Source organism: Polyodon spathula, chromosome 45, assembly GCF_017654505.1.
Source record: "Polyodon spathula isolate WHYD16114869_AA chromosome 45, ASM1765450v1, whole genome shotgun sequence".
NCBI lineage: Eukaryota > Metazoa > Chordata > Actinopteri > Acipenseriformes > Polyodontidae > Polyodon > Polyodon spathula.
In genome coordinates, this window is record NC_054578.1 from 2,889,673 (window position 1) to 2,901,707 (window position 12,035).

Genomic DNA, 12,035 nt, shown 5'->3' on the forward strand with positions numbered 1-12,035 from the left:
TGCTGAAATAAACAGGTTATGCATTCAAATCTACATTTGTTGATAATAATACTTTTGTAATGTCTTAAAAGGAAAGTGAAAATCTATCTGATGCTGAAGAAAGATGTGAGGGGCTTATCAAAAGCAAAATCCAGCTTGAGGCTAAAGTTAAAGAGATTACTGAGAGACTGGAAGACGAGGAGGAAATGAATGCTGAGCTGACTGCCAAGAAGAGGAAACTGGAAGACGAGTGCAGTGAGCTCAAGAAGGACATTGATGACCTGGAGCTTACGTTGGCCAAAGTGGAGAAGGAGAAGCATGCCACAGAAAATAAGGTGAGGATTTTAACAGATGATAATTTATTTAAAAAATACTGGACAGCAAATAAATCCATTTGTTTTGTTTCTAACCCTTGTATATAGGTTAAAAATCTTACTGAGGAAATGGCTGCTCAGGATGAAAGCATTGCAAAATTAACCAAGGAAAAGAAAGCCCTCCAAGAGGCACACCAACAGACCCTTGATGACCTGCAAGCAGAGGAGGACAAAGTCAACACTCTGACCAAAGCAAAGTCTAAACTGGAACAACAAGTGGACGATGTGAGTGAAGCCAACGATGCAGACTCTCATTGGGGTTTAACTTATTAAAACATATTAATATAATATAATTTGCTATTCATTTAGCTTGAAGGTTCATTGGAGCAAGAAAAGAAACTCCGTATGGACCTTGAGAGAGCCAAGAGAAAGCTTGAGGGAGATCTGAAACTAGCCCAGGAATCCATAATGGATCTGGAGAACGACAAGCAGCAATCAGATGAGAAGATAAAAAAGTAAGATTGTATTGTGTGAAATGTATATCTTAAAGAAACTTTGGCTATTTAAAAGAAGAACTATGTAATATATATATATATACTTTTTAGGAAGGACTTTGAAACAAGTCAACTGCTGAGCAAAATTGAAGATGAACAAGCTTTGGGTGCTCAACTTCAAAAGAAGATTAAGGAGCTTCAGGTATTGTGTGGAAATCAAAATCTTTTCATTCACAAATGAGAAATGATTATAAATGTTTAATTTCAACTGTTCAATTTTACATTTTCTAGGCCCGCATTGAAGAACTTGAAGAAGAAATCGAGGCCGAACGAGCGTCTCGGGCAAAGATTGAAAAGCAAAGAGCTGATCTTTCCAGGGAACTTGAAGAGATCAGTGAAAGGCTTGAGGAAGCCGGCGGTGCAACTTCAGCTCAGATTGAAATGAACAAGAAACGTGAAGCTGAGTTTCAGAAGCTCAGGCGTGATCTAGAGGAGTCCACTCTGCAGCATGAAGCTACTGCCGCTGCTCTTCGCAAAAAGCAAGCCGACAGCGTGGCTGAACTGGGAGAACAGATCGACAACCTCCAGCGTGTGAAACAGAAGCTCGAGAAGGAAAAGAGTGAATATAAAATGGAACTTGATGATCTCTCCAGCAACATGGAATCTGTAGCCAAAACCAAGGTAAACAGCACAACTTTGTGCTCTCAATATACAATAAATAATTAAATCATTCTACATTAATCTTTTTCAACTTTTAATTAAAGGCAAACCTGGAAAAGATGTGTCGTTCTCTGGAGGACCAATATAGTGATATGAAAACGAAGAACGATGAGAATATCCGTCAGATCAATGACATCAGTACTCAAAGAGCCCGTCTCCTGACAGAGAATGGTATGCTTTTACTGCAGTTGCTGCATGATGTTAGTCTACATGTTGTAAAGGAAGGACTGTTTTTAAATAGCTATAAATATTTTTGCTTCAGGTGAATTCGCTCGCCAACTGGATGAGAAAGAATCTTTAATTTCTCAGCTCACAAGAGGAAAGCAGGCTTTCATGCAGCAAATTGAGGAGCTCAAGAGGCAATTGGAAGAAGAAACAAAAGTAATACATGCAACCTACCTCTTTATATTCAGTGTTTTTGTCTTGCACTGTTTTTAAATTGAATTTGTAACATTCCCATCGTTCTTTAAAGGCCAAGACTGCCCTGGCTCATAGTGTGCAGTCTGCCCGCCATGACTGTGACCTGCTTCGTGAGCAATATGAGGAGGAGCAGGAAGCCAAGGCTGAGCTGCAGCGTGCAATGTCCAAGGCTAACAGTGAGGTGGCTCAGTGGAGATCAAAATACGAAACTGATGCTATCCAGCGCACTGAGGAGCTTGAAGAAGCAAAGTAAATAATCATAGTTAACTTACAGCTTTATATTTCTTTTAAATTCTTTCATTCTTTAACCTTTTCTGTACTTGAACACTTTCTCCAGGAAAAAACTTGCACAACGCCTTCAAGATGCTGAGGAACACATTGAGGCTGTGAACTCAAAGTGTGCCTCTCTGGAAAAAACTAAACTGAGACTCCAGGGCGAAGTTGAAGATCTCATGGTTGATGTAGAAAGAGCAAATGCACAAGCAGCAGCTCTTGACAAGAAGCAGAGAAACTTTGACAAGGTACCCAAAATATGTTTATTACAGAGACAGCTATATAGGGAGAAGATACTGTCTGCTGTTGACCATCTTATTGAGCTATGCCATCAAGGTCTGCTGTGATTCTCATGCATCTACTTCTTTACCCTGTTGTGATAAATTAGTTCTGGTGTCTATTGCCTGTATGCTGATACCGAACTATATTAAGAGGTTTTGTTTCCAAGACAGAAATCTATGCATGTAGTCCACATGTCCTCTTTTGCCTAGGATGTACTATTCTCACCGGCGTCTTTCAATTCATGTTTGGCTGAGTCTGCAGTACATATTTAATATACAAATCACTCTTGAATAGAAGTGAGGCAAGGTTTTGATGTATATTAATGACACATATATTCATTCAGGTTCTAGCTGATTGGAAGCAGAAATTTGAAGAAGGCCAGGCAGAGCTGGAGGCTGCACTGAAAGAGACTCGCTCTCTCAGCACTGAGCTCTTCAAAATGAAGAACTCCTATGAAGAAGCTTTAGACCAGCTTGAAACCCTTAAACGGGAGAACAAGAATTTACAGCGTAAGTCCCCTTGAGCTGCATGCCACAGGGTATTTGTATTAATGTTATTAATAAAAATAGCAAGGTCGATGGTAGATGAGGCAGGGAGCTATATGTGTAAGGCTATATTTTATCATGGCCATCACAGATTATACAATTCCAGTGAAATGTATGAAATGCTGTGTATTATCTGCTTCCCTATGAAAATCCCCATTTTTGAAAAATAATGTAAAAAATTAACTTAAAAAAAAAAATACAGCAAATGTTTGCTTTACTGATGCACTATCTGCCTTTAACAATGCATCAAAGATAAAAAATATTGATATATTCTACAATTGTTCATAGATAAAGTATATATATATATATATATATATATATATATATATATATATATATATATATATATATATATATATATAAATTAACACTATGAAATGCTGCATAAGCCCTTAACTATAATATTTTTTACTGAATTGGATATAAAGTATATTATAAGCAAAGCATGTTTTGGCTTTTACGTCATGTAAACCACGAGTCCTGAGTTTAACAGTGCAAATAACATGTATGCTCAAGCTGAGTACCATTTATTATTATATAGTGCTCTTGTTTTACAGTGCTCTGATGGGCTCAGAACCAGCAATCAATCTGATATTATATATGAAAACCACCCAGTTAAATCTTGGATTCTAATATTAACTTCATCTTTTTCATCTTGTAGAGGAGATCTCTGATCTGACTGAACAGATTGGTGAGGGTGGGAAGGTTATTCATGAGCTGGAAAAGGCAAAGAAGCAGATTGAAACTGAAAAGTCAGAAATCCAAACCGCCTTGGAGGAGGCAGAGGTAATTCTTTAGAAACACACACCCTCTCATCTCCGTTGTGTGTTTAATATGGGTGTGCAAACACTCTGGGTGTACCTTTACGAAATGTGCAATTGCTAGGTATTAATTAAATTCAATATAATCTATAAATTACTCAAAACGGGCTGCCCTTTACATGCATGAATCAGTAACCAGCATTGTGATTTAATATATATCATGATCAAACCCATTCATATTGTATAAGTTATTATTTGTCTTACCTTTGTTTTATCTTTTTGATATGAAATTAATTTGATTTCACCTTTTCCTCAGTAATGTGTCATACCTGCATTGCATTGTGGGGTTGTAGTCCTAGAGAAGATATAATCTCTGATTAAACTCGATGAAGAAACACATATCCCAGTTTCCACAGCTCTAGCTCTTCAGTTAGGGCTACAGAAAGGTCATGTTTACGTGAAGAATCAGTTATTTGCTAGTCTTGCAACATATAGTCATAGTTTACTGCCTTGTAAAAATGCAACCGGAATACAGTTACAGTAAGAAATATTTTACAGAACTGTGTAAAATAAAGCACAGTTTGAAACGTATAAATAAATCATCATCAGGAACAGATAACTTGTTAAGTGTTTATTGTCATTTTCAATCATACGCTCACTATTATCCCTCCATTATCATGTGCTACTGTTGCGAAAATATTTTTCAAGTGACCGACAAAAAAATATATCCATGCAATCACATTAGCGTGGGAGCAGTTTCATGTAATTACAATTCTTTTGAATTAAATATTGTTTATAATTGGAGACCACTTTAGCATGCTCTTAAGTTTTTAGGTACGATATTGCAAAACTATCTTTTTTTCTAACCTTAGAAATTAAAATGGGTATAAAAAAGCTAGGCTAGTTGAATCGATGTATTTCCTTCTTCAGTTGGAGGTATGTAAACATGCAGACATGTTTTTAACAGATTTTTACATTGCATGTTTTTTTCAAAGGCCTCGTTGGAGCATGAGGAGTCAAAGATTCTTCGCGTCCAGCTTGAGCTGAACCAGGTGAAGTCTGAGATTGACAGAAAGATCGCCGAGAAAGACGAGGAGCTGGAACAGCTGAAGAGAAACAGTCAGAGAGTGATAGACCACATGCAGAGCACTCTCGACTCTGAAATTAGGAGCCGCAATGATGCCCTGAGATTGAAGAAGAAGATGGAGGGAGATCTGAATGAAATGGAAATTCAGCTCAGTCACTCCAACCGCCAAGCAGCTGAAGCTCAGAAACAACTGAGGAACGTCCAAGGACAACTCAAGGTGCGGACTGTTTCTGTCATTGCAGCTATTGAAGTACACTTCCGTTGTCTTAAAAATGTTCCTAATGATTATTGATTTCTGTGTTTTGTTCAGGATGCCCAACTGCACCTTGACGATGCTCTCCGAGGACAGGAAGACATGAAGGAACAGCTCGCCATGGTGGAACGCAGGAACACCCTGATGCAGGCTGAAATTGAAGAGATGAGGGCTGCCCTGGAACAGACAGAGAGAAGCCGCAAAGTGGCTGAACAGGAGCTCCTTGACGCCAGCGAGCGTGTGCAGCTGCTGCACTCCCAGGTTGGAAGATTTTGTTTCCCGACTAGTTTTTAAATTGTAGTTCTTTTTTTATATTTATTAGTTGTCATCAACTTACAACCTTTCCCTTGGCAGAATACCAGTCTTATCAACACCAAGAAGAAGCTTGAGAATGACATTTCCCAGCTGCAAGGTGAGGTAGAGGATGCCGTCCAGGAAGCAAGAAACGCAGAAGAAAAAGCCAAGAAATCTATTACCGATGTGAGTCACAGTTAGGGTTGCCTAACTTTTAAATATTGAGAATTGAAATACTAACTTTACAAAATAAAAAGTATCTTCAATAATCCTACACACATGTTTATTCAAGATGCTTTTTTATTTTGTAAGGTTTGTATTATCAAAATGATTCGTTTAATTAAGACGCTGTATACATTAAGCAAGTGTTTAGCGCTCAATTCACATGTTCATTTCTTTCAGTTTAAGGGCAACTTAAAAAGTGTCCCGTCCCAAAGAGTTCCGGAATTATGGGGCCAGGTGGCAGCCCTAGCCACGGTGTCTGTCCGTATGTCTGTCTGTATGTCTGTTTGACATCTGGCTTAGCCAGAATAGAATCTTTATTTTTTCACTTAATTCTTTGACCTACTATGACCATGATATTCAACATACCAGTGTAAGGTATACATTTCTGATTATAGTGTTCAGGGTCAGAGCTCCTCCGTCAAGCTATTGAGTTTAGCTCCAGTGGCTGAATCCCTTACAACCACCCCCCCCCCCCCTCCTACTGCTGCTACAGTTCTAAATCACTCCATTCCATTCACTTATCAGGCTGCCATGATGGCAGAGGAGCTCAAGAAGGAACAGGACACCAGCTCTCACCTGGAGAGGATGAAGAAGAACATGGAACAGACAGTGAAGGACCTGACCCACCGTCTGGATGAGGCTGAGCAGCTGGCCATGAAGGGTGGAAAGAAACAGCTCCAGAAACTGGAGGCCAGGGTGAGCTGAACATACAGACTAATAATTCCCTTGTACAAGGAACTGAACTGGGTTTAATATTTGCAATAATTTCCAGGTGCGCGAGCTGGAAACTGAGCTTGAAGCTGAGCAAAAACGTAGTGCTGAGTCAATTAAAGGAGTCCGGAAATATGAAAGAAGAGCCAAGGAGCTCACCTACCAGGTAATACACCAGTTTCTGAAAGTTTTAATGAAGTCTCAGCATCGTGTTTAGGCATTCATAATGCATTGTGGGTTATTAACATTGTTGTTGTTATACATGGGGAAAGGTGAGGTTGTTCCTAGTGTTTTATAGTCTTATTATAAAGGTTGGTGTCAATCCAAAACAAACAGAAGTGCCTACAGATTTAAAGTTGTATCCATAGAAGACATTTGTTGAAAAGCAGAATACCAGTACTCTTAGAAAACAGTAAGCTGCTGTGGAGGGCAGAAGCCCTGGTGCTGTAAATACTGTGTATATAGTGTGTAAATACTGTGTATATAGTGTGTATATAGTGTGTAAGTACCTGTGTATATAGTGTGTAAGTACTGTGTAAATAGTGTGTAAATACTGTGTATATAGTGTGTAAGTACTGTGTAAATAGTGTGTTTTGGGGACTGTAAGGGTGGCAGGGATGAGGAAGTCTATCCCTGCCAGCAGTCACAGGTTTGGCCATTTCCCAATTAGGTATTTGATGCTAATTGGGCAGTGGCCACATGTATAAAAGGAAGGTGAAATCATTTTTCAGGTGTAGTTTGGTGAGTGTTGACCTGTTTTGATGTATGTTTGTATCTATAGTGAAGGTGAATGCTCAGCCTACCTAATATAGTGGTGTATTGTTTTGTTTGACTCTTTATTTTGGCCCTTGTGTCTGTTTATTTGTTCCAGTGTTTTGTTTGTTAATTTGTCAATTAAATGTGTGCAATCACTGCAGCTTTCTTGCCATTGAGTGCCACAGCTAACAGCTTGGGCCATGACGTTATACTGTCAGAGCGACATGATGATTTTAGTAACAGATTACCTCAGCCACATGCCCTCTATGGGATGTCAGGTGGGTTAGACTGATGGCCTGAGAAAGCAGAGGCTCTTGAGTGATGAGGAAATCATCCAACTGAAGTGGTTTTTCTCCTCTCAGGTTTCTGGTAGCATTGATAAATTACTCGAGCTAGTGCATTGATAGAATTACACCCTTCTATTGCACAGCTGGGTGTTCCTTATATGATAATAATAATAATAATAATAATAATAATAATAAAACAAGGACCAGGGGTAATAACAGAAAATAGGAGACACTTTTTTACACAGAGAATTGTGAGGGTCTGGAATCAACTCCCCAGTAATAATAATAATAATAATAATTTACTTTATTGGCTGCAGTCTGAAGAAGACAGGAAGAACATCGCCAGACTCCAGGATCTGGTTGATAAGCTGCAGCTGAAAGTGAAGGCTTACAAGAGACAGGCTGAGGAAGCTGTAAGTGATGTTATTTATTTTGTTTTTGTACTTAAGAAGCTTTGTTTCCTTTAAAAAGTCCCTCAAGAAGTTCCATGTATTTGCCTTTCAGGAGGAACAAGTCAACACCCACCTGTCTAGATTCAGGAAGGTGCAGCACGAGCTTGAGGAGAGTGAGGAGCGTGCTGATATCGCTGAATCCCAGGTCAACAAGCTCAGGACTAAGAGCCGCGAGCTGGGAAAGGTGAGTTAGAGATGAAATCACAGTGGTAGGGATGTCACACACAGTTTCTACAGTCTCACTACCCCACCATGTTTCATGATATGAGGTATCTAAACAATTACTTTTTTCCAATTAGAAAACGATTCAGTATCATCAGCCAATCAGCTTCCAGCTATAGCAGGCATTAATTCACAGTGGATGCCCACTGGAATATCACCGCATCACATGTGAATCAAATTCAAAATCAATCAACGAAAGTGCCAGCTTTTTCTTTTTGACTTGCTGTATTTTTAAGCGTAGTTAACATCTATTGGACAGTTAAATGCTAAACAAAGACAATTGGTCCAAACTGATTTTATTATTCGTCAAAACCAGCAAATCAATACTTTGCATCAACGAAAGCCACCAGTTCTGTGCCTGCAACTATGGAGATTCAATCACAGGTTGTCAGCTCGGCCGGAGCGCAGACACAGCATCATTCAACCAGGGTCGCCAGCTCCATTTAAAACTAGCGGAATTAGGCTTGCCCAAGCAAACAGTCACTTACCAGCTTCCTTCATTGCTTTTAGCACACGGCAGTCAATTTGACTATTTGCGGTTTTGAAATTGAATTTACTCAGCTGGTCTGGCAGATTTATTTCCTAAATACATGTATTAAGTGTCCCGACAAAAGTATGGGGTTGCAAAACTAAGGGAGCTACAATACCCCCATACTGACTACTGCTTAGAAAACAACTGTAAAGTATTGTATTTAATTATTGTACTATCAGTCAGGTCTGTGCCGGCGATGTATTGAACTGTGATTTATATCAGTCTGCAGCCCTTACATGAATGGCTTATTGCAATCTAAGGTGTCAATCAGCCTTCTGTAGCGTCTACTGTCTGTCATGTGAGCAGTTATCACCTTTTATAACTATCGGGACCAGTGAGAAAAAAAAAAAAACAGAGACTGTGGAGTTTTACAATACAATGAAATATGGAGTTGAGCAGAAGGCACAGAAATACTCATTCACTAGGCTTGTTCATGTGCTTTACAATGTATTGGATCTCGCAGCCATCAACTCTTTTATTCTTCACAAGGCATGCACGGCCAACAAGATAACAAGGAGAAATTGTATATGCAGCTAGCCCAAGAACTAGCCAGAAACATTTTGAACAGTAGAAGAGTGCAAAGCAGGTACCCGCAGGTGAAGGTAGCGACTCTGGTGCCAGCCGCAAGTGACGACAATGCCAGCGTGCCAAACGCATTAGTTACAAGACTCTCGATAGGCAGGAGAAGAGCAACATCTGTATGGATTGTGCAAACAGGCTTCTTTGATAACATGTTGTGCTGTTGCGATTATCTATATATAAAACCCATTTCTGTTCAAGTGTTCGTTTATTTACAATGCTTTGGTGATGTTTTATATATGGTCCTGGATAAAACTACGACTTATATATGATTGTTCGTCCTTTCATTATAACATTTCTACGGCGGTAGTTCTAGGTATGCGTATAACTGGCAGTTCTAGTGTGAATATACAGTATATAGTTTATTCATCGTCGTGGTTTACTGTGACCTTTCAGTATTACCACACACACACACACACACACACACACACACACACACACACACACACACACACACACACACACACACACACACACACACACACACACACACACACACACACACACACACACACGCACGCACACACACACACACACATACTGTTGTGCAAAAGTCTTAGACATTTAGCACATTTTGGGGGGGGGGGGGGGGGGGGGGGGGGGGGGGGGGGGGTGGTATACCACCATAGAATTAACCTGCTTTAATATCACCATAGAGTCAACCTGCGCCATCTGCAGAACGTCATGTCACGTATACATTTTAAACTTTTTTTTTTGGGATGCTTGGCTTCCCCCATGTTGAGAACCACTGGGTAAATGTGATGGATTCGCTACTACAACACTTCATATTAGCTGCTCGTGTATAGTTTACTTTGAGTTGTTTTTGAAGATTTTGATCAATGCGAATTAAAGATTGCTAAATGTTATATATTACACACACACACACACACACACACACACACACACACACATTTCTTTCTACAAAGCACTAAGGCTTTTGTCCAAAACGTCCTGAAATATATTTTTTAATCATTTAAACCGTTTACTTCTTTCTTTATTGTACACCACAGTTATACCTTCTTTTTTGATTTACTGAAACCTGCATTAGGCATAAATACTCACTATTTTTGTTTGGATTATGCATCAAAAGTATCATACTGCTACTGACCTTCAGCTCGGGACGCATGACTCCAGTCCTGGTCAACTAACACACGGTAGTGCCTTCATCGAAGAGCACTGTAGCTTATAAACAAGCACCTGAAACACAGTTCAGGGGGCACGTTGCACACAGGGTCAGTGCCTGACTGGATAGTCATGACTGTCTGAGAGTAACACAAAAGGATTTGATGCCTTTAACAAACAAGTTATAATGCTTGAACAGTACACACTGGAACAGTAACACAATTCTGATCGACAGCAATGCCACAAGACAGTGCTGTAAATTAAACTGAGTTTATAAGCAATGATTCCTAGTTTCATTTAGTTTTAAACCTTCCCAAAATATAATGAACCTGATTTGTTAGACTCTGTACTGTTTCTGGTACTAAAATAAATCTTTTAACAAAAAATTCAAGCATTTCAGAATGCAGGGTGGATACATTTAGCAGAGAGACAGTGTCACCATACTTAATTATCAAGCCAATAATTACTGTTCTATTTTTATAGTGACAGCTGTTATTTAATGCATGTTAGACATAAAAGATAAGATATGAGGCATTCAAATGCTGTGTACAGTTTGCAAAGTCCTGCAAGATCATGTGTAAATGAGGATACCCTTCTAAATCTCTCCCGCAAACTGCCAGTGTGCAGAGCCCCATAAACAACCTGCTGAATCTCATACTGGGCACTTTGTGATCATTTGGGGAACTCTTTACACTGTCTAATCAAACCTGACTGGTCTTAGGTGCATGAGCACAGAGCTGGGGCCCCGTGTGTTAGATCAACTATTTTGACATCCAAAATATTATTTGGTTTGTTTGCTAAATTACTGGATTGTGTGTAAATCAGATAGCTGCATCAAGCAAGGTGCTGTGTTGTATGTTCTAGCCTGTATTAAATTATTGGTCAAGCAGTAATATTGTTTGTGCTTTTGTTCAGTATTTAATGGTGCATTAACTTTTGTTTCAAAAGGCTAAAGAAGCAGAAGAGTAGAAGAGCAGCAGAAGAGTCAAGCTGAAGAGTAGATAAGAGATTCATACAATATGAATTTCATTGTGAAGCAGTTCCTGTAATAGCGCTGGTAGTTCTGAAAATAAAAATAGTTTGCAAGCATTTTCTCTAAGGCTCTGTGATGGATTTTTTTCTCTTTCTTCAATGCTATGGTTGGTCTCATTGAAGGTACCTCTCAAGGTTACTGATCAGTAAGAGATGGGTCAGCTACATTTTGTGAACAATCCCCTGCAGAGGTCAGCAAAAGTTAAACAATATTGTGAGCACAAAGTGACTCAAGCACAGCTATACTGAAAGCAATGGTGGGAGGATGTTTTCCTCTTAACCAACTCAGCACACAGGAACATGGAATTGATAAACCGGGGTATGTTTTACCTGTCTCAGGTACCATTCACAGCAGGACTACACTTCCCAGAATGCACTGGGTGTGAGTTGAAAACTGTCCTATACAGTGAAAAATGTAACATTTGCCAACTTGTAGTTCTAGTTTTATTTACAAAGTAAAAAAAAAACAAACATGCAAATTAAATGAACATTTAGAGACGTTGCTAGTTAAAATCGCTAATAACTAATATTTTATTCTAAGATCTCAAGTTTGAAAGACTAGGTGGTCATTGAGTAAATCTGTTTAACCATAGGGTCCAATGGATACCACAAGCATTACAGAACCCCTATTAAAGACTAATTATAGAATGAGGAAAGTATTATTAAAGCTTCAGAGGAACTTTAGCAAACCCTAG

The 12,035-nt window shown here is 39.1% G+C and overlaps 1 protein-coding gene across 1 annotated transcript in view; it reads left to right on the forward strand.

Moving 5' to 3' along the window:
* The window catches only part of LOC121305908 (myosin heavy chain, fast skeletal muscle-like), a 16,917-nt gene extending 5,515 nt beyond the window's left edge, over window positions 1-11,402 (forward strand). The window contains exons 2-20 of the mRNA XM_041237562.1: window positions 72-314; window positions 402-578; window positions 663-808; window positions 899-989; window positions 1,079-1,468; window positions 1,552-1,678; window positions 1,770-1,888; window positions 1,980-2,176; window positions 2,265-2,448; window positions 2,826-2,991; window positions 3,689-3,813; window positions 4,784-5,092; window positions 5,186-5,389; window positions 5,483-5,608; window positions 6,173-6,343; window positions 6,420-6,524; window positions 7,719-7,814; window positions 7,906-8,037; window positions 11,257-11,402. Coding sequence (XP_041093496.1) covers window positions 72-314; window positions 402-578; window positions 663-808; window positions 899-989; window positions 1,079-1,468; window positions 1,552-1,678; window positions 1,770-1,888; window positions 1,980-2,176; window positions 2,265-2,448; window positions 2,826-2,991; window positions 3,689-3,813; window positions 4,784-5,092; window positions 5,186-5,389; window positions 5,483-5,608; window positions 6,173-6,343; window positions 6,420-6,524; window positions 7,719-7,814; window positions 7,906-8,037; window positions 11,257-11,277 — 3,129 coding nt within the window. The 3' untranslated portion in view covers window positions 11,278-11,402. The remainder of the gene's footprint in view (window positions 1-71; window positions 315-401; window positions 579-662; window positions 809-898; window positions 990-1,078; window positions 1,469-1,551; window positions 1,679-1,769; window positions 1,889-1,979; window positions 2,177-2,264; window positions 2,449-2,825; window positions 2,992-3,688; window positions 3,814-4,783; window positions 5,093-5,185; window positions 5,390-5,482; window positions 5,609-6,172; window positions 6,344-6,419; window positions 6,525-7,718; window positions 7,815-7,905; window positions 8,038-11,256) is intronic.
* The last annotated feature ends 633 nt before the right edge of the window (window positions 11,403-12,035 follow it).